Source organism: Harmonia axyridis, chromosome 4 (assembly GCF_914767665.1).
Source record: "Harmonia axyridis chromosome 4, icHarAxyr1.1, whole genome shotgun sequence".
Classification (NCBI taxonomy): domain Eukaryota; kingdom Metazoa; phylum Arthropoda; class Insecta; order Coleoptera; family Coccinellidae; genus Harmonia; species Harmonia axyridis.
Genome location: NC_059504.1, coordinates 43,537,699 through 43,560,203, shown reverse-complemented (window position 1 = coordinate 43,560,203; position 22,505 = coordinate 43,537,699). Strand labels below are relative to the sequence as shown.

Below are 22,505 nucleotides of genomic sequence, written 5' to 3'. Positions count from 1 at the left end.
GTTGCGAATTATTATCGTGCGACAGAAATTAACACTGTTGTGCAACAGCATTATTTTTGACAGAATTTTTGACAAAAAGCAAAGAAGTTAGGTGCAATAGGTTACTGATTAATCAATCAAATTGTGAATACTGAATTTACCATCCTGCATATCTGTTATGAAAGGAAACAATGAATATGTTGTATTTACATTTAGCTGCAATAACATACAACGATATAAAATTTATCTCTGATCATTAATATCGTACTTATTTCATTTTCAATGGGAATTCTTTACAATAATTTGAAGGAATTGGGTAGGATAAATGTATAAACACATTCGATAAAATCATATATTTCATAATATATTACATACATATAAATACATATAGACAAGGACCTTACAACAAGGCTCTCATTAACCACGGACGGAATGAAAATCAAAAAGATCTTTACACTGGTTCAAGGTTGAAACAAAATATATCATAACATAAAAACATGAACAGTAGAGAATAATCCGAGTTAAAAAAAATATGTTTTTAAGAGAAGCTTATCTGAAACATTTACGATATAGTCTTTGAACGCTCTGTCACCTTACACAAATCAAAATGATTTTCGATTTCGTTCAACAATATTTCTGAAATGAATATATTTCTATATCACATAATAAACTTAAATCCGTCTACCCCATCACAAACACGTCAAATCAATCAAATCCATATGAATTACTGGAATTTGAAATGTTCTTTGAACTTCCTTCCAGGTAATTCATCCAAAGGGGGACTTGCTTGGTCACCATTGTAACAGAAGTTGAGAGTCTGTGGGAGGTGAGCTATGAGGATTTGGAGGGTATTCACTCTCTGGTGGCCAGTAAGTGGCATATCTTGGAGTAGCTTCTTGCCTAACGCTACAAGGACTAAAGGCTGCAGGAGAAGGATACCCTTGTTGAGGGTAGCTGGTGTTACAGCCGGTATACGTTGCCAATTGGGTTTGCCCCAACCAAGCTGCTGGGTCATACCGGGTGTACGTTGGATAAGTGGGAGAAGTGAAGATGTTCCTGGTCAGAGGAAGACCGTGCTGCCCTATGGCATCACCAAAGAACGGCTTGGGATAAGGATGAGGAGTACGATACGGCCTCTTCATTCGCCTCCTCCTTCTGAAGTTACCATTCTCGAACATGTCTTCGCACTGGGGATCCAGAGTCCAATAGTTACCCTTCCTTTCACCTCCACCTTCCCTTGGTACCTTTATGAAGCACTCGTTCAGACTCAAATTGTGTCGTATTGAGTTTTGCCAGCCTTTCTTGTTGCGTTCAAAGTAGGGGAAGTTTGAGGTGATGTACGCATAGATTTCTGAAAGGGTTGCTTTTTTGTTGTGCGAGGATTGGATGGCCATGGTTATGAGAGCTACATAGGAGAAGGGTGGTTTGCCTTGGTTGTTTGCGGTGGAGGTAGTTGTCGAAGAGGATGGTTGAGATGGCTGTGGGGACTGGCTGGAGTTGGTACTTGGTGCCCTTGATTGTTCTTCTGGTTGTTCGATGGGTTGATGCGCAGGAGTATTGGGTGTCCTGGTCATTGGGTCGTTTGGCGACATTTGGAGAGTACTGTAACTGGTACTCTGGACGATTGCTGAAAGAAAAAAAAAGGTTATTATAAATATGAAAAATTGTGATTGTTTCTTGAAGGATTTGATAATTCTAATATATGAAAATTTGTATTTTTAATATGAAGTAGAATATTATATTTCAGAAAATTAACTAATGGTTTGATCGACCATTGACCTAAATCATGAATCATTTAACGCCAGAACAGGGCTTCCAAATTCTCGTTGCATTTTTGCTGATTGGGCTAATTTGAAACTCACCGAAGATGGGCATGTTTACCGGGGAATTGAGTTTAGTGATGAAGCTTATTTCTGGTTGAATAGCTTTGCCAATAAGCAAAATTACCGTATATAGAGTAAAGACAGTCCTCAAGCCTTTAATGAATCTCTATGACATCCATTAAAATTGACTGTTTGGTGCGGTTTACATGCTTCACATCGGTCTTATCTATACTATACTCGCTCTGCTCGCCGAAGGGGCTCCGCCCCTTGGACCCCGTCACTATGCCGGTAGATCCTTCACTGGGTATCCGGCTAGAAAATAAAAGCTTTTTTTCCGAAACCTTGTATCGTTAGCTGATTTCAGACGATTCACTCGGTATACTATGCTGGTTCTAGGTTGGAATTCTATATGATTTTTTTCCTAGAATATACCGTTTCGCCCTTGCTAACATGAAAATATTTGATGCAAATCCTAACTTTTCATGACGACAAATCAAGGGCGGTCCTAGCCTTAAATTTTGAGGGGGTTCGCCATTTTGGGCTTCGAGTTTTTCTATGGGACCAAATCCCATATTACACCGATATCAAGCCTAACCTCTCAAAAATATTTATATTTAGATATTCATAGATATGAATATTTATATAAGGCGTACAACTTTGCTTCCGCCGCGGCAACGGCGCGCCGTTTTGCAATAGATGGCTGTAACGGTAAGTGGTAGTAGAAATAAATATAACGTAGATGTCACACAATAAGTTTAGGTATTTGTGAACATAACGCCATCGACATGTTAGTCGATTTGTATCTGCATCATAAAGTTATTCACGATTAGCTGCCATACGTCCCGGTACGCCGGGACATGTCCCGGTTTGGACCATTGAGTCCCCGTGTCCCGGTTAGTTATTCAATTGTCCCGGTCAGTAATTTGACCGTTATGAGATTCATATTTCCTTATATAGTGTAGGTGAGACAAAATTTGTTTTCATGGAATCTCAACGGATTCCAGTAATCATAAATCTGAAATGCTGTTTCCGTTGCTCAAACATTATTTTTCAGAAACCGAAGGATTGAAAATAAAATTATTAAAATTGTTCAAAAAAATAGTCTTATGCAATCACTTTATTTTATATTGAATCCTTAGAGTACCTTAATATTTCCATATAAAATATTTTCGCTGTCAGTGCGGTACTTACTTCGAAGTAAAATAAAGGCGAGTTTTTTTTTAATTCGACAATGAAACTATCGGTTGTCCAGCGCATAGACTTCACAATACTGCTTCCACTTCCGCCGATATGATTTTAATTTCTGTGCATTCTATTGGTCTTAAAATTTTCAAATATTTTTCGATATTTTTTGTAAGGGTCGAACGATGAAAGGTTTTCGTGAGTATGCAGAAACAACTTACAGCAATGTTCTTTCTTATTCTAGAATTCGATGGCTTTCACTAGTTCTAGCTATTGAACGCTTGCTGAAGCTATGGGTGCCATTAAAAAAAAATTTCTTAGCTGAAAAAAAGGCCTTAAAAGCTGTAACCGATTTTTTTTGACTCTTTATTAGAACTTTATACTCTATTTCTACACAGTCAAGCATTTCTGATTGACAAACCGATTGAAAGTATTGAAAAATCATTAATTACTGTTATTAAAGATTAAAGTAAAAATTAATTGAGAGGATAGGTACTAAGAAAGAGTTGAATGGAAGATTACTAAATAACTATTTCGGAAACCAAACAAGACAAGTCTACAGGGTGGCCACTTTTGTAATGGGTTTGTATTGGTAGCTTTTAAGCCATAAGAGTTAGAAGGTCGGTCAAATGGAGAAAAAATTGCATGCATAGAAGCATTATAAAGCAGTTCAAACAAATCGAGATTATCAGGGCCGGTTATTGAGATATCATAAAAAAAGTAAATTATGTCATTTTGATTTTTCTTTTTTTCCCACTTTATTTAAAATATTATCAAAAAATGTTACATGAATTTTTTATTCGACAGTAAATTATCCTCAATTTGACGTATTCAGATTTCGTATCCAGCGTTTCGAACTCTCTGGGACACCCTCAACCTCATTTTTTTCAATACGGACCTGCATATTTTATGACATTTTTCGAAATAACTTTTAACGCTGAATTCAACGATATATCACACAATGTCATTCAAAGTTGATTTTCAGATGATTTTGACCCTCATCCAAATTTAATGGTGTGTATGTAAGAAAAAATAAGTTTATTAACGATATCAATGTTCTGACCCAAATTCAATCGAACCCAGAAAAAAATCGAGAACTGTGGCTAGTGAATGGAATTTTTCAAAAACTGCTGTTAATAAAATAGTCAACAGACGCGAATACAATGATTTCAAATTTGAATACCAAGCCTTGCACAAATTATATCGTAATGATTTCAAAATAAAGTTCGATTCTGTAATTTGTTTCAACGGAACAAATGACAAATACAACAATAGTGATACCTCGCGAGAAAATTGAGAATGTTTCGAAAGGTATTCAAGGAGACCAAACAAGCAAATGTATAAGAAGTATGGGTTCCAGAACCGTAAAGTGTACCTATTTTACAAAATGGTGGAGATTTCAAACACTCACTTCATTAATTTTCATTCACTTTCGAATAATCATCTGATTTTTTTTTTCGTTAAATGATACTTTCGTTTAATTATTATGAATTGAAATATTTAAATGATTATTATAAAAGAAGAACCAAGAAACCAGTATACTGGTTTCTTGCTTTGATTCTAATATGTTCCATTTAGTTCAAGATGGGTAAGTTGACTTTCTTATCGAAATTTATTGCATATTGCATGTTGCCAATTAAACTGAATAAAGGTAATACAGATCCGACCCAAAGAAAATTGGATAAGGGTCAAAATCACCTGAAAATCTACTTTGAATGATATATCGTTGAATTCAGCGTTAAAAGTTATTTCGAAAAATGTCATAAAATATGCAGGTCCGTATTGAAAAAATTGAGGTTGAGGGTGTCCCAGAGAGTACGAAACGTTGGAAACGAAATCTGATTACGTCAAATTGAGGATAATTTACTGTCGAATAAAAAATTCCTGTGACATTTTTTGATGATATTTGAAATAAAGTGGGAAAAAAAGAAAAATCAAAATGACATAATTTACTTTTCTTATATCTCAATAATAATGCTTCTATGCATGCAACTTTTTTTCCATTTGACCGACTTTCTAACTCTTATGGTTTAAAAGTTACCAATACAATCCCATTAAAAAAGTGGCCACCCTGTAGACTTGTCATGTTATGAGTTTCCATACAGTTTTATAATACGTCATAATCTCAAACAATTTATTAATATGAATTTCTACCAAGTAAAGACCGATCCCATCAAGAAGATCTGGGCATACTGGCAACGTTGCAGATTATTTGGCATTTGACAGACGTTACGTATTGAACATAATTGCCGCCACCGGATATAAACAATGAATAAAATAGTAGTTTTTGACGAGAAAAAGCCATTTTTTTTTTAGGGAAAAGCTTGAAATGTGATTAATTAATCATTTCTAACGAGAATCAGTTGATAAAATACAAGAAAACTAGCTATTAATGTGGATAACCTTACCTTCATCAAGCCAATTTTACAAATTTGAAAAAAAAACCAGCAGGATTGAGGAATTTATGTCACCGGATTCGTGATCTAATACCCAAAATTAGTAAGTAAGCAAAATTTCATCACTTTTGAATCATTATCAAAATTAATTCTATATAGTAAACATTCACCTGTTTTTCTTTTCAGAAGATGGATTATTATACAGGATTTGGATGGATAATTATACAGGATTTTTATTTGTGGAATATCAATTAGAAATATCTAGAGATGTTGGACCAATTCAAGTCTGAAAATTGAGATTAAAGCTTCAAATTATTAACTAATTTGTAAAGAAATACACAATATTTGATCAACTATTATATAGGGTGTATATATTTGAAGTAGTAATTAGTCATTTTTGGAGAAATGAGACATTTTGAAATCTGAAATTCTCATTTCTCTAGAAATGGCAATTTCTTTCTTATTTAAAAAATTTGGGAAAAATGCATAATCAAAATGTGAGAGTTATTATCAGTCAATAGAAATACTACCTGAAATAAAGAAACTGCATTCAATGTTTATTTTCAGTTTTGACAAATATTGAATTTACATAATCATTCGATAAGATCTATGAAAAGACCTACAGTGAAATGTTGTTTTAGGAATATTCAGTATAGCTGTAATAAACAAACTGAAAAGAGGCAGAATGAATAATAGATCTACCTTTCGGATACCCATATCTGAGAAATCAGGTTATAAGAAGTCCCTCATTTCCAAGGTTTATCAATACATTTTTCAGTTGAGCAGCAAATTATTCTTCTATTCCATATTTTGTGAAGAAATACAATATAATTGAACAATTTGAAGGACCTATTGGAAATTCCTGACGAACTAAGGAGTTTTTTAGTATCTGAAGATTGTATTGATGCTATGTTATAGAACGAGACTTGTGGCTCTGGGTTTTACTCAGAAGTGAATTAAACAGGGCAATTTATGTCCTATATAGTAAATAAAATTTTGATAGATAAAAGTTTCAAAAGATCAACAATTGATCATAGTATTTACATAAATCAAAAAATAACTGGCTTACTATTGTTGCATTGTACATGGATGACTTTTTTGTTTTAACTAATGTTAATTCTGAATGAATTTTCTGATAGAAAATTTTATGATAAAGAAATTAGGGGAAGCTAAAAAATGATTAGGGATGAATATTACTAGAAATTATGGAAAAGGTAGTAAAGCTATCGATTATATTCTTCAAATATGTATTGCAATAATTCAACATGTCTGATTGTGAACATGTGAAAACTAAATTGAATTTTGATTCAACAAAAGAGAGTTGTAATGATGAACCATATAAGAAATTAATAGGTTTATTAATATCTTCAGCAGTATTAACTAGTCCTGATATAGCATACTCTGTTAATTTCTTGAGTCAATTTAATAATGATCTCATTGTTGAACACTGGAAAAGTGCAAAACTCATTTCAAGATACAAAGATAATTGTTCAATTTTTACTTCAGTCAAAAGGAACTGAGTATTTGAAATCGGTACTAAAATTGTATCGGCCAATACTATTGACCCATATGGGTCAATAACTACATTGACTTGATTTTTTCAAATGTTAACTTTGGATCTGAATCAATGAATAATTTAATTCTTACCAAAATGAAAAGCAATGAATAAATCAGTAGGATAGCATTTTTGAAATGGCCATATAGCACCTATTCCTATAACGATTAAAAGATTGGAAACTTTAGTGAACAAATAGGTAGGTATCAACATTTTTATACAAATTTGATCATTCATTCATGACATGGAAATTTTCAATAAATAGTTGCTTTTTAAAGTATTTTATACCTTCATTGAATTGCTGGAAAATTGATACCAATTTCGAAAGTGACTGCCATGTTAAATTCTTCATATACTGAATGATCCTTCAAAATTTATTTCTGTCGTAACATTTTGACTAGTATTTCAACTGATATATTCCATACGTCATTGAAATCAATATCTTCAAAGTACTATTCGAAAGACTTATAATGGAATTTAGAAAAATATGTCTTTCTCAATTTCATAGTCATATATGATATGATGCATAAGTCCAAATTTAATTAATTCACATCTAAAGTGAATGTTATTTTTAGAAATATTCAGTATAGCTATAATAAACCAACTAAAAAGAGACATAATGAATAGACTTGCCTTTCAAATACCCATGGCCTATGTTACCTCATAAGCAATTACCTACAATATCTTATCTTGGTGAAACCTTTTTGAGAAATCAGGTGATAAGTTTGAGAGTCTCTAATTTCCAAGGCTTATTAATACATGTTTCAGTTGAGCGGAATATAATATAACAGGGTATATATAGTTGAAATTATTAGTATGAAAGATTTGACTTATTCATTATAAATTCAACAGCACTGCACTCAAATTCTTCAAAAACGGAGTGGTCACTTATATTTTTGCACTCCTCTGTCGTAAAAGTGTATATTTTAGATATTAAAAAAACTCATGGAAACTTTTGACTGTTATCTGACTAACTTGGCTCTTTTTTTTCCAGTAATAAAGCCAATTGTGAATTATCTATAAGGAGTCTTTCTATCTGTTTAATACTGTTTCATAGTAGCATAACTTTTACTCCAATCCAAGACTGAATTGATGAATGAAGCTTCTGTTCTCTTTGGTAGTTCCATCTTCTGTCGCAATAAATTCAAATTCTCACGAAAGGAAATGTAGTTTTATAGATTGTGGAAAATAAACGAAAAATTCCTGAAATAAAGTAACATTCATCCAATTAATTCCAAATAATACAAACCCTTCAAACAAACCTGAATTGAGGAAAATGCATTCGATGATATAAATGTTCATTTCCAAATTTTGACAAATATCTATCGAATTTTTGATTCGCCGTAGACTTTGCATTTTATCTGTCGGCATTTATTTAAATATTGAATAACAATTTTGGAAACTGCAAACTTTTTCAAGAACTTTCATATATCGAAATGGAATATTTATTATTAACATGACACTGACAGCCAAATTGTCCACAGATACCACAGAAATATGGGACTTGAAATGTCAAAATGATCCGAAACACCCCGTATACTCGAAAACCGCGGGGAGAATCGAAGGTTTGGGATTTTTCCCGGGATCTCCAGACGATTTTGAGGGGGGTCTTATTCTTGTCATTTTTGCTCTAGATGGTCCCGTTTGGGCTGTGATTTTACGTTTAAAGTTTGACGTATATGTGCAAGCGGTTTTATATATACTTAGATTAAACTCGTAAGCGCTCCTCCCACCGAAAATCGAACGATTTTGGACCGATTTTGCGGTCGAGTGTTCTCGGCTCTGGGAGAGATACGAGAAAAACTAAAAGTACGGAAAGAAAGAGAAAATGTCGAATTAACTAACGCGGATATTCCCGTTTCCCGATTTTTCGGGATTACCTGGGAATGAACGGATAAAGTTTGGGAAATTTCCCGACGAATTTCCAGATTCACGTCGACGTGAACGACCAATAGGAAAATACTACGATGTCCTTGGGTAGCAACGGGCCTAGCAACGTCCGCGGCAATTGACGTTTCTAGAATATTTCTAATTGTCGATCGAACCGGAAATAATGATCAATTCAGTTAATTATATCGATTCAATTACAGAAATTCCATATTTGACTAAAATATCGATACTAAATATGCCCCGATGGATGCTTTTCGAATTTTAGAAGCTGCAATAAGTCAATACTTGGACAGAAGACGACAAATGTCAAAATTTATTCATGCCGTGATTTCTTTCCATAATTAGATCATTGCATTGATTATATTAACGATGCGACGGTCAATATTATCATTCATCTCATTTTAGGACATTCTACAATTAATCATATTTTGAAATTAAATGGGAAATGAAATGATGCCTTTCATACTATTGTTATAAATAGGAAACGTCAGATGATATTCGACTAGAACCATTGAAATTTGGACGAATTCAAAGAAAAGATGCAAGAAAAGATGATTAATATACGATTTCTATCCTTTTTTCCATGTATATTTGATGATATTTTCAAATGCAATCGTTTTGTGTCAATGGGAAACTTGATAAGCCAGAAGTCTCTACAGGAGTCATTTGAGGAGTTTTTAACGAGATATTCAAGGAAATAATATACTACAACTGTATGTACCGCCCTTTTATGATGGTATTTTTGCGTGTTGTTGAGGTTTTCATGGAAATTCGTCAAATTTTGAAGCATTCATTTTCATGTGAATTGTCAAGGACATACGTAAATATATCATTTCGGACAGATATTAGCATCCAACCTGAAGTGAGCCGGTAGGTAGAGATATTTAAATTAGATATCCTTTATATTTAACGATTTTTTAAACGAAAATCATGAAAATTCATCAACTTATAGAATCTCTGTCACCATTTATTTTGACAATTTTCCTATAAGAAGCACAAATGCACCAAATTATTCAAAGTCATTGTAGCCGGATCGTTAGGGATGCGTTCGTTCAAACTGAGGTCTCTATGGGTTGCGAGTTCAAGTCTTGCAGCAGGTCATAATTTTTTTTTTCTTATTTTTTCGCCAGTTATTAATTTTTATATTATTTGGCGGTGAATGCTTCGGAATATTTATATGGATCAATTTTTTTTGGTCTATTGTGTGAATGATTTCGTAGTATACACATATAATTATGTTTTTCCGATTTTCGAAGTACATATAAGAATAACGATTATACATTGTTTTTTTCAAGTTGCCTATTGGAGGTTTTTCGATAAATTGACCAATTTGAAATTTTAAAATGAAAGGGATTCCTACATTTCCATATTATACAGGGTGTACATTTTTCGAGCGCCAATTATGCTTTTCTGTAAAATAGAAAACTTATGAAATCTGAAAATTGAAATTTCAAGTTAGATTTCACATAATTTGCGAAATTATACGTGCGATGAATAAAGTTTATACAGAGTGTACAATTTCCGAGTACCAATTTCCGAGATGTCTCTGGAGAACTGAAAACTTTTCTTATAGTTGACATGTTAGCTCTAGGTTATCATTTCATTGCATAATTCTTGAAGGTATACAGGTGGGGATTGACGGTTATATACAGGTTGTACAATTTTCAAGCGCCAATTATACATTTCTAGAAAATCGAGACCTTATAAAATCTGAAAATTGGAATAAGAGCTTTAGATTTGTTTTCTCTTGCATAATTTGCGAAGAGATACGTGCGATGAATATTTTTTATACAGAAAACACAATTTCTGAGTTCCAATTGGACGACTCTGGATAACTGAAACCTGTTGAAATCTGATAGTTGAGATCTTAGATCCAGGTTATTTTTTTTTTGCATAATTGTTGAAGGTATACAGTAAGCGACTGACGATCATATACAGGGTGTATTATTTTCGAGTACCAATTAGATTTTTATGCAGAAATGTGAAATATTGAACCATCGGAATATAAGCTTCAGGTTTTTTTTCATAGTTTGTGAGGAAATATATTATAATTGATTCAAAATTATACTGGGTGTACAATTTAGTGGCAATTAGCCATTTCTGAATTATGAAATCTGAAAATTGAGATTATAGCTTTTGCTTATTTTTCCAATGCATAATTCATTAACTCATCAGACATGTTGATTGTCATTTTAAGTTTCTTCTATGTGTTTCAACAAAAACTTTATATACAGGATGTTTCATGTAAATATACAGTTTATAAAGGGTCGAGTTGATTGTCACTCGATAGGAATTATTCGATATTATTCCAATCCTCAAATTACATACAAGATGCGGGTTACTCACGCGTATATTTATGAATCCTTAGTATCTCGCTTTATCTCAGTGCGATATCGATTTTACAGGAGATATGGGAGTATTTATGAATGAATTAAAAAGTAGATCTATGGGCTATATTGATCAACCTAAAAGGTAGATCTATGGGCTGTATTGATCCACCTACAAGGTAGATCAATGATCCACCTACAAGGTAGATCAATGGGCAACATTGATCTACCTACAAGGTAGATCTGTGGGCAACATTGATCTACCTACAAGGTAGATCTGTGGGCAACATTGATCAACCTACAAGGTAGATCTATGGGCAACATTGATCAACCTACAAGGTAGATCTATGGGCAATGTGGATCTATGGGCTTTATTGATCCACAGGATATATTGATCTACCTACAAGGTAGATCTACGGCGCGTACTAGTATTTTCTAAACGAGGTATATTTACAGGATAAATGGCATTTAATTATCTACCAGATTATAGTGTCTTATCAAAACTAATTAATTGCAACAACATTTCTGTCTTGTATCATCATTTGAAGTCCCAAGTGTTTAAAAAAAACCCATTACAATTCCTGAAAATTTATGAATTCATGATTTCTATTAAGAATCTCTGTAAGAAGAGAAGCTAACACGAAAAGTATATTAACTGTCAAAGAAACTGCAACACCCAGAAAGAGCTGTTTGAATTTTAAATTTTTCAAGTGAAATATAGATAATATAGCAAGGAGTGAATGATTGAATTTGGAGAAAAAAGTCGTGAAGGTTTTTTTATGTTAACAATTTTTGTTACTTAAATACTGTAGTCGTTTTTTGCAAGTTTTTAAGATTTTACAACAAACCGAGGAGACCCAGAGTCGATGTTTAGTTGTTGTTAAAATGCCTAGAGCACGTGTACGCGGAATTTATCGCCATGTGAGTGAATTTGAAAGAGGTCGAATTATTGGTCTACGGGAGGCGGGGTTGTCATTTCGAGAAATCGCTAACCGTACGAACAGAAATCCAACTACTGTTATGAGATGTTGTTAAGAGTGGTTTGATAATGCCCAAAATCGAAGGATATAGTAGGCACCTTATCCGAACGGTTTACCGCCGGATAAGGTCTTTTGGACTGCAGCATTATCGACCCCATCTTGTGTTACCTCTGACGGTTGAGATTCGCCGACAACGATTACAGTGGTGCAGAGAAAATCAACATTGGAATGTGGAATTACATTAGGTCGTCTTTTCTGATGAATCTCGATTCTCTTTGGGTGCACATGATGGACGAAGAAGGGTTAGACGATGTCGGGGAGAAAGACGTGAACCTTAATTTGATGTTGAGCGGCATGTACACCGGATAGTAGGCGTTATGGTATGGGATGCTACTGCACATGCAAGTAGGTCACCTCGAGGGTCAATTTAGTCTTTATTCAAGGTAACTTGACAGCGCTGCGTTACCTTCAAGAAATAGTGGAGCCATATGTTTTCCCTTAACTTAACCGGCCCGAGAATATTTCAGCAAGATAATGCCCGATCCCATGTTGCCAGAGTTAGTTAAAGCTTTTTCGAAATGACCCATGTGAATCTTTGGCCATGGCCGCCCAGATCCTCCGAACTTTGGCTCATAGATCAATTAGGGACATCAAGTTAGGGACATCATGGGTAGAAGGCTTGGAAATTTACCCCAGCTCCCACGGACTTTGGCGACTCTGAGACATGAAATACAGGTAGCTTGGGATAGTATCTCTCAAGAAGAAAGAGACCATTTTATTGCATCGATGCCGAGACGTGTTGAGGAGTGTATAATGAATCGAGGTGGACAAACACATTATTAAATAATTTATTAAAAAAATCGCGAACCCTTCGTTTTGTCTCCAAATTTCAATCGTTTACTCCTTGCTATACTATCTATGTTTAAAAAAAAAAAATAAAAATTTAAACAGCTCCTTTTGGGTGCTGCATTTTCTTTGTCAGGTCACCTCCAAAACGATATTCGGTTTTAGAATTTACATCGACTTTTGCCAGAAAATCGTCTAGTTTCGAAGAAATTCATTGAGCTAGGTATCTATTTTCTCTCGAGTATTTATCACTTTGTTATGATTAACCTGATTTTGTTTGAATCACTTCATCACTCTGTTTATTCAATTTGATTTTAATGATTAAGTGGGTGCCCATCTGTTAAAAGATTATACCTATATTTTATTCAGCAAAATGAAATTTCATGGTGCGTAATAACACCTTTCGATTTCAGGTGCAGTTCTTTCGTCACACTAAAGGGCCATACATTTTACAAATTTACCGTGACTTATTCAATACACAGTCCATTTACCACATATAAAGTTAATGGAGTGTTTCACAAATAAGTAGGAGTGGAGTGACTAAAGAACACCATGAACTTCCAGTTCAGCATTTTAACAACAATATATTAATATTTACGACTGAACTGCTTTCACCTCTCGAAGCGTTCAGAGCTATATTATTCCGTCTGTGAACATCATAAGTCTGGATAAGCTTAAAACTTGGAGTTTTTAGGTTAGGATCAGATCTTGGATGATGCAGTTGAATTCATTGATTGGTAACCTGCGATTAGTTCTTCCGTCAATATGATCGTTTAAAATTTTTGTTTTCCAGATAATTTCCAAATTAAGATTTCCATCGAGATGAATCTTTGTATTTACATGTAAAATAACTACTCCAAGCTTTATGCAAAATTTCATATGAATTGCATCATCAGAACCAGAGAAGATTCAAGAAGAATATAGTGAAACAATTAGGTACTCATATTTGAATAACAAAATATGTAGGTATTAATAAATAAATGGTCTACATCACTATATATTTGACAAAATATGTATTAGATGGGTTGTAGATTCTGCAGGGTGATATATAACAACAATATCAAGATTTGTGCATAATTTTAGTGCTTTATTAGAACCATAAAAATTAAGAGCAGAATTTCGAAAAACTTAATATTTCAGTGACAATCAAAGAGTAATGAACATAGATAGAGGGAGTATACGCAATTTTTACATGTCCCCATCATGGTTAGATTACGTTGTCGGATTGTGATATATTTTCCAATCCACAATTTCATTATATCGTTATGAATGTATATTATATTGAATGAAATATATTTATTTGAGTGATTCCCGATTACATATGCAAATTTGAATATTTGGAATCCGATATTTTTCCTAATTGTCGAATTTATAATAAGCGGAATATTCATTTCTTTCTGTATCTACCTGCTGAAATCCAGGGTTGGCAACTTCTGCTCTCCTAGTGTTATTGGTTGTTTCACGTCGTTTGGCGCGCTTGAAGTTTGTTTTCTGAATTTCTGACATATTTAGGTATTTATTTCAATATACAGGGTGTTTCCTAAACATGCGGCAAAAATTCAGGCGGTTGTTCCTTGGACTATTCTAAGAATATTTTGTCCTTTGATGATTTTTGAAAAACCTATTTGTTTCGAAGATATAGGTGAAACAAAATTTCAGATAATAACATTTTATTATGAAAAATTACATGAAAATTCAACTCAACCTACAAAAACTGTTGAAAATGACCACCTCTAGCCAGCATACAAGCATCCAATCTTCTCCTCATTGACTGCCGAACCCTTTCAAAAACACCAGGATCATTTCTCATTAAGTTACACCCAGCAATGATCCGATTTCGCAAGTCTTCCACATTTTCTACTGGAGTGGTATAAACTAATGATTTTAGATGGCCCCATAGGAAATAATCTAAGGGGTTTAAGTCCGGGGAACGAGCAGGCCATAAATGAGGTCCACCTCTTCCAATCCAGCGATCTCCGTATGTTAATGTTAAAAACTCACGAGCAACCAAACTAAAATGCGCTGGTGCATCATCGTGCATAAACCACATTGCATGTCTTATTGCCAATGGTACATCCTCCAAAAACAGAGGTAACGTTTGTTCTAAAAAGTTGCGATACACGTCCCCGGTAAGTCTTTCTGGTAAAAATATCGGCCCTATTAGGCAGTCACCCACAATACCAACCCAAACATTCAATGAGAACTGATGTTGAAAACGATCTTCAATTACCTCATGTGGATTTTCGTCGGCCCATACATGGTTGTTATGAAAATTTCTTATTGCATTTCTTGAGAAATTCGCTTCATCGGTAAAAAGAATCAGCGTCAGTAATTGAGGAATTTGAACTAATGTGGTTAAAAGCCATTGACAAAATGCAATACGTGGGGGAAAATCAGTAGGAATAAGTGCCTGAACGCGTTGCATATGGTATGGGTATAACAAATTGTCTTTAAGAATTTTCCAAACAGTCTTATTACTCACATTCAAAGTATTGGAAATTTTTCGAGTAGAAGTACTAGGGTCTTCTTCGATCATGTCCAGCACATTCTCTTCCAGTTCCACCGTTCTTACTGTGTTTGGTTTTCCTGGTCCCCCCATTTTTTTCAATGCGCCTGTTTCATGCAGACGTTGATGAATATTTTGAAACAATTTTCTGTCAGGAATATTACGCCCAGGAAATCGTTCAATGTACAACCTCCTAGCTTTTAATGAATTTCCATCAGCAAGTCCATAAATGAAATGCATGTCAGTCATCTCGGTGTTTGTATAGCGATTCATAATAGTCAAAGATAAAATGTTAATTGCTAATACATCACAAAACGAATTCAAATGAAAACCGTGTTTAATCTGTATTCCTTTACCATCTGCACTTATCAATTTTTAGTCAAAAAACTGGCCGTTTTTAGTAATTGGAATGTTGTTAAACAAATTTAAAAATAAATTGTACCTACTTAGTAAACACAGTGCGGTACGCATTTTTATTTAAACTATTATTAATTTTAAAAATATGAAGAATGTTGTTCGCCCTGTATCTTCGAAACAAAAAGGTTTTTCAAAAATCATCCAAGGACAAAACATGCTTAAAATAGTCCAAGGAACAACCCCCTGAATTTTTGCCGCATGTTTAGGAAACACCCTGTATATTGAGTTAATATGAAACGTTGATTAACCATCATTATGAGACATAAGAAGTGCGTTCTTTGTGGAGAAACTCGCGAATTGAGTGAAATATCCTAACACTGATATGTTTTCAATTTTGCGCGCTTTATGTCAAATTTGATAGTTTATATTGGGGACAAAATTTGCTTACTAAAATTGACATATGCTCCCTCTATCCATGGTTTTATATTACTCTGAGTTGACAATATATCCGACCGAGTTCACAATTCAAGTGTTGATGTAAAGAGGTTTTCCAATAATTTTGAATATCCCGCTATCTGGGCAGCTGTCATTTTTGACATTTGACCCATGAAAACAATGTCATTACGTAAACGTATCGAAATTGTTATAATTCACTATGAAAATGGTGAAAATTCTTTAGTTACAGCTTGCAAAACTGAATCACTTTTGGGTTTTCGTGAAGCACCTTCTGGGCAAGCAATAGTGAAACTCTTGGAAAAATTTGAGTTGTCGGACAAGTTAGTGATGTAATAGTATATTATTCAACGAGCGGTAATGTAGGTCATAACTCACGCAGATGAAGTTTGCAGCACGAGCCGAAGGCGAGTGCTGTAATTCATCAAGTGAGTTATGACAATTACCGCAAGTTGAATACTATACTTTATCTACGACTATATCAATAAATACTTAGAAAGAAATACAGACTTAGAATATAGACAGAAGGAACGGGAAATAAACATATGTGCTCGATCCCGACTACAAGAGAGATGGAAACTTAGTGTCACCAATCACAATCGAACTAGCTTCGGCTAGCTCGAATCCAGTACAGAGTAGAGACGTAGAACTATATTGAAAACCCTTAATAATTGCCTATAAAAATGCATTAAAATATACCAAAAAACATTCCCTGTAAACGACGACTTAATGACCTTACTGCTACAAACTCCTTTATATTTTTTTCGGGCAAGTAATTATGTATGGTAACATTAGCTGTTTGTCTTTTGGAAATGTATACCTAGGTATATAATATTTCATCTTTACTATCTGAATTAATCGTTTTCAGCAAAACATTCACAATAATTAGATATCAACTCAATTTGAAAACGTCAAAATTATTAAAGTGACATTCCCTCGGACATTCCTCCCCTCAATAACAATAATGGAATGTTCCCTTTCGGCCAATCGAATAGAAGCAGAGAAGTATACAAGCACAGATCCATATTTTCCGATTTATTATAGTGAGTTATTATAACTCACGATGTTTGTTAATAGATACTATTTATTGCTCAAAAGCAGTTGAATAATGAATATATAATTCAATAGGAGTAGATAAATAATAATAAACTACATCTTATATAATATTCAACAGTTGTGATCTCCAACAAGCGCATAAATGAACGTGCACTCAAAAGTACTTTTTTGAATTCTTCAGATATCCTTTAAGGTAAATTAATTATAACTCATTGGCAATGATTTCCATCGGTATTAATATCAACTTCCTCCCATCGAAACCGAATGAAACATCTGTGTGCACCCTTAGAGCAGCCCATAAAAACAACCCAAAAAAAAAGGTCAAACGTGGCTACGCGAAGCTGTAGTTGTTGAAACATCAAATGCATTTTAATTTTATAACTCGAAACACAAAGCCGGTAATTCGATCCTGGCTGGTCCTGGTCAGTTATAACCGAACGACTTGTACATGTATACGTATTAATCATGGTGTAATTCATACCTATGTCATAATAACAAAACGGGCCATTGTACGTTGGGGTGAGCGCTGCTGGATGCAGCACGCTTTGAGTCACGTTCTTGACACCATTAAATGGAGGCGACTTACCGAACATTAAAAACAATAATATGGTTCAAGGCGCCACCAGACCTCGTGCAGAAAATATCAACAAGTACACCCCGGTTGCGACGCCTACGGTTTTTTTAAACACCGAAATTGTCGATTTATTTCCGAACAAATGGTATGCCTGGTTGTCGGATGCTGCAAGACCTCGTAGTTCTTGAAGGGAGCATAACAGGCCATTTGAAAAGTCCCCGGTCTACCATAATAAAACACATTTTTTTTTGGCAAAATTCGATTTTATTATTCAACATACACTGCGCCAAAGAATTAACGCACATTATGGAAATCTCAAATTTATTCCACAACTGAAGGTGTTCTCAATGATAATTATTTTTATTATGCATGCATATGTTATCCACTTTCAACGTTTTTCTTCAATACAGATGTTTTTTCCCAGCAGGAATAAAAAAATTGAGATTATCAGATTTTGAATGTATTGGCTCCATTCTGAAATCAGTTGTTCTCGATCAATTCTAGTGATCAATAGTTTTTCTTTCGTTTGATTTTCTACACTCGATCGCTATGCAACGCGAAACACGCAATTTGACCCAAGAGGAATGTGCCCAAGCGGTAGTTTTGCGAGAAGAAGGGTGGACATACACAAGAATTGCAGAAAGGTTTGGAGTTTCCATTACAAGTGTGTCCAGAATGTTGCAGTGATTCAGGATTCAGGGAGACAGGTATGAATGTCCGAAGACCACGGGTAACAACTGCCATCGAAGGGCGCGTTTGGATTTTGCGAGAGAGCATATCCATTGGGAAGAGGCTGATTGGGAAAGAGTTCTCTTCACAGATGAGTCTAGATTCTGCATCTACCATTGTGATCGACGTTCCCTTCTATACAGACGTCCATATGAAAGATATGCTCAGTGCAATTTCCTGAATACTACTGGTTTCGGGGGAGGATCGATTATGGTATGGGGTGGAATATCTTTGACTGCTCGCACAGACCTAGTGGTCGTTGATAATGGAGCTATGAATGCTGATAGGTATATAAGGAACATTCTTGAAGAGCATGTAGTTCCATTTGCCCCATACATCCATTATCCAGCTACTCTTAATGACTTAGGAATCCAACTCAGAGAAATCTGGGAAGGATTAGATCAGAACATTTTAAGATCACTCATTTTGAGTATGAACCGTCGTTGCCGAGCTGTAATCAACGGAAGGGGTGGAAATACTAAGTATTAAATCACTTATCAGCATTCCAGTATTTTGAAAATTGTTTATTTTTCTTCTTTCACATAAGATTCGGTGAAATCCTGAATTTTTCTTCCATTAAATGTGTCTTGTTTCGTTCAAAACCTTCCCGAGAGAACATAAAAAATAAGTTGTAAAGTCAATTAAGAGTTAACTTTCATTAAAATTGAGATTTTCAGAATGTGTGTTAATTTTTTTGCGCAGTGTAGTTACCTTCGAGGGCGATACAGCGATTATAGCGATCTTCCAACTTTTCGATACCATTTTTGTACTACGATTTGTCTTTTGCTCTAAAATGAGCCTCAGTTTCGGCGATTACTTCTTCATTGGCGCTAAATTTCTTTCCAGAGAGCATTCTTTTGTGGTCCGAGAACAGGAAAAAGTCGCTGGGGGTCAGATCTGGCGAATACGGTGGATGCAGAAGCAATTCAAAGCCCAATTCATGCAATTTTGCCATTGATTTTATTGATTTATGACACGGCGCATTGTCTTGATGAAACAGCACCTTTTTTTCTTCAAATTGGGCCGTTTCATTCTTTAAACGATCCAACAACGTTATATAATAATCACTGGTGATGGTCTGGTCCTTTTGGAGGTAATCAATGAATATTATACCTTGCGCATCCCTGAATACTGACGCCATAACCTTGCCAGCTGACTGTTGTGCTTTTCCTCGCTTTGGATTCGGTTCATCGTGTGCAGTCCACTCAGCTGACTATCGATTGGACTCCAGATTTAAATGATTGAGTCATGTTCCATCCATCGTCACATATTGACCAAAAATTCAGGTTTATTGCACTTAAACAGCTTCAAACACTGCTCAGAATCATTAAGACGTTGTTGCTTTTGATCGATTGTGATCTCGCGCGGCACCCATTTTGCACACATCTTTCTCATGTACGAATATTCACGAATGATATGATGTATACGTTCAGATGATATCTTCACAATGCCTGCTATCTCAATCGACTTCAATTTACGGTCATTCAAAATTATTTTGTGAACTTCTTTGATTTTTTCGTCGGTGAAAGCCTCTTTTGGGCGTCCACTGCGTTCACCGTCTTCGGTGCTCATTTCACCACATTTAAACTTAGCATACCAATCAATGATGGTTGATTTTCCTGGTTCAGATCCCGGAAACTATTCATCAAGCCAAGATTTTGCTTCAACTGTATTTTTTCCCTTCAAAAACCAATATTTTATCAGCACACGAATTTATTTTTTTCCGTCTTTTTTCAAATAACAAAAGTAGCTACATCCACAACGCAATATCTCAATAACTAATGGTAGTTCTGCTGTCAAATTTTGACACCTATCGTTTGAAGGTTGGTACTAACTGAAAAATCAAATAGATTCAATACTTGCACCGCCATCTGTGCATCAGACCGGGGACTTTTCGATTTGCTTAATAAGTCATTTTCAGTAAGAGAATATTTCCTCAATGTGTACTAACAAATTTGACATATATAAATTTGACAAGTTGAGAGTTGATATAGGGGGCCATGACTTTTGATGTTTATGACATTCTGTTCACCATGCATATTTGAAATAGGAATTTAAAGACATTTTTTATATGAATAAATTTCAATTTATAAATGTCGTAATTTTTTTTGGACTGAATGGTATTGCAATAAGATGTTTCATTTTGAATAGCCCATTATCTGGAAAGCTATAATCTTTTCGTATTTGACATGTAGAAACTACGCCATTACTTAAAATGGAACGGTACATGCTTTAACAACCCATTTAAATTGTTGAAATTCACTACAAAAATAGTGAAAATTCTGCAGTCCCAGTTTGCAATGCTGAAGCACATTTGGGTCGTCGTGAAGCAGCTTTTCGGCCAGCAATAGTGAAACTGGTAGAAAAAATTGAGCTGTTGGGACAAGTTCGCGATGTGAAGAATAGTAATTTTTTGCGTTGGTCAAAAAGCACTGAGAATGTTGCTGCTATAGCCCGTAGTGTTGACGAAAATCCAAGTTTGTCGATTCCCTATCGATCTTGGGAATTATGCTATGCTTAATGATTTTATATGGCCGAAATTGGAAGATAATGATGTATACGACGTTTATTTTCGAAATGACGGTGTTAAATGCCACACAGGGAACGAAACAAGCAATTCTGCAGGAAAAGTATCCTGGCTATATTATTTCTCGAAGAGGTGATCACAATTGGCCAACGAGATCTTGTGATTTAAAACCTTTTGACTTTTTTCTTTGCCCCGTGAAAGATGAGGTGTATGCCAATGCTCCACAGTAGATTCAAGACCTCAGGCCTGTCTGCACAGGCCCGCACCAAGTTATATAGCTAATTCTCTAAGCTATTCTCTCTACAACATATCGGGACCATTTGAGAATATCCAAGATCATCACGACTGGGTACTGGGTAAGAAACATTTCCACAAGTTCAAAATAAAGAAACAAGAGCTTATTGAGTAACAGAGCGAAAGCCTTGCATCACACCACTACAAAAATTACAGTTCGTTTTCAATTTTACATCTTGCAATTTTTGCACAGCTGAAAATATCCATATCGATTTGAGACCAATAATAATTCTGACGAGTGACAGTATATATTTCAGGTATCCGTTCTAGGAAAGCGATATTGATAGAAGCTTGACGCCATGATTTTCTGTGAAATAAATGACTGGTTGTTTAGATTAAATTGAGACGATAAATGCGTTTCTTGGAAAAGAAGTTCATCGCTGAATGGGAGTGTATTAGAATGCCAAGCTGATAATGTGTCGATTGAGGATTTTGAAGCTAATCAAGGTTTTTACCACCATCAGTATAACTCTCTATATTACTCGGAATTTGGTTTATTGTATCAGAAAAAAAAATTGGCTGATTAATATTCAATGTTACGTTCATTTGGAGTGGTGAGTAATTATTCAATGTTATTTGATTTGAACTTTGAGCTTATGCGTTTGTTCATCTAAATGTTAACCTCTCCGCCCAGTGCTGGCCTTTTATTTTAAGGCCTATTATACTGATTTTTCCAAGCTATGCATTCAGTTTCAGATTTTTGGTGAAAAGGAGGGATAGGAAAGATTTTGTTAGGATGAACAAGTCCTTTAATATAAATATGTCAGCTTAATCTGTAATCAAATACACAAATCAATAATTACGCCCTATTGTCACCTATGCATCTATAGAATGGTGGACAAAAACCGAGGAGGCCACCACACGTAGCCGGTTGCAGAAACTGCAAAGGCTGGAGTGCATCAGTGTCACAGGAGCTATGCGCACAGCTCCCACAGCAGCGCTGGAGGTCATACTGGACTTGCCTCCCTTACATCTACATCTGAGGAAATGTAACCTACTGGAAGTATTAAGAATTTCCCTTAATGAAAAGC

The 22,505-nt window shown here is 34.8% G+C and overlaps 1 protein-coding gene across 1 annotated transcript in view; it reads right to left on the bottom strand.

Annotated features, from left to right (window-relative positions):
• Positions 1-317: 317 nt before the first annotated feature.
• The window catches only part of LOC123678526 (forkhead box protein L2-like), a 60,563-nt gene continuing 38,375 nt past the window's right edge, over positions 318-22,505 (bottom strand). The window contains exon 3 of the mRNA XM_045615594.1: positions 318-1,606. Within this exon, the coding sequence (XP_045471550.1) occupies positions 771-1,606 (836 nt within the window). The 3' untranslated portion in view covers positions 318-770. The remainder of the gene's footprint in view (positions 1,607-22,505) is intronic.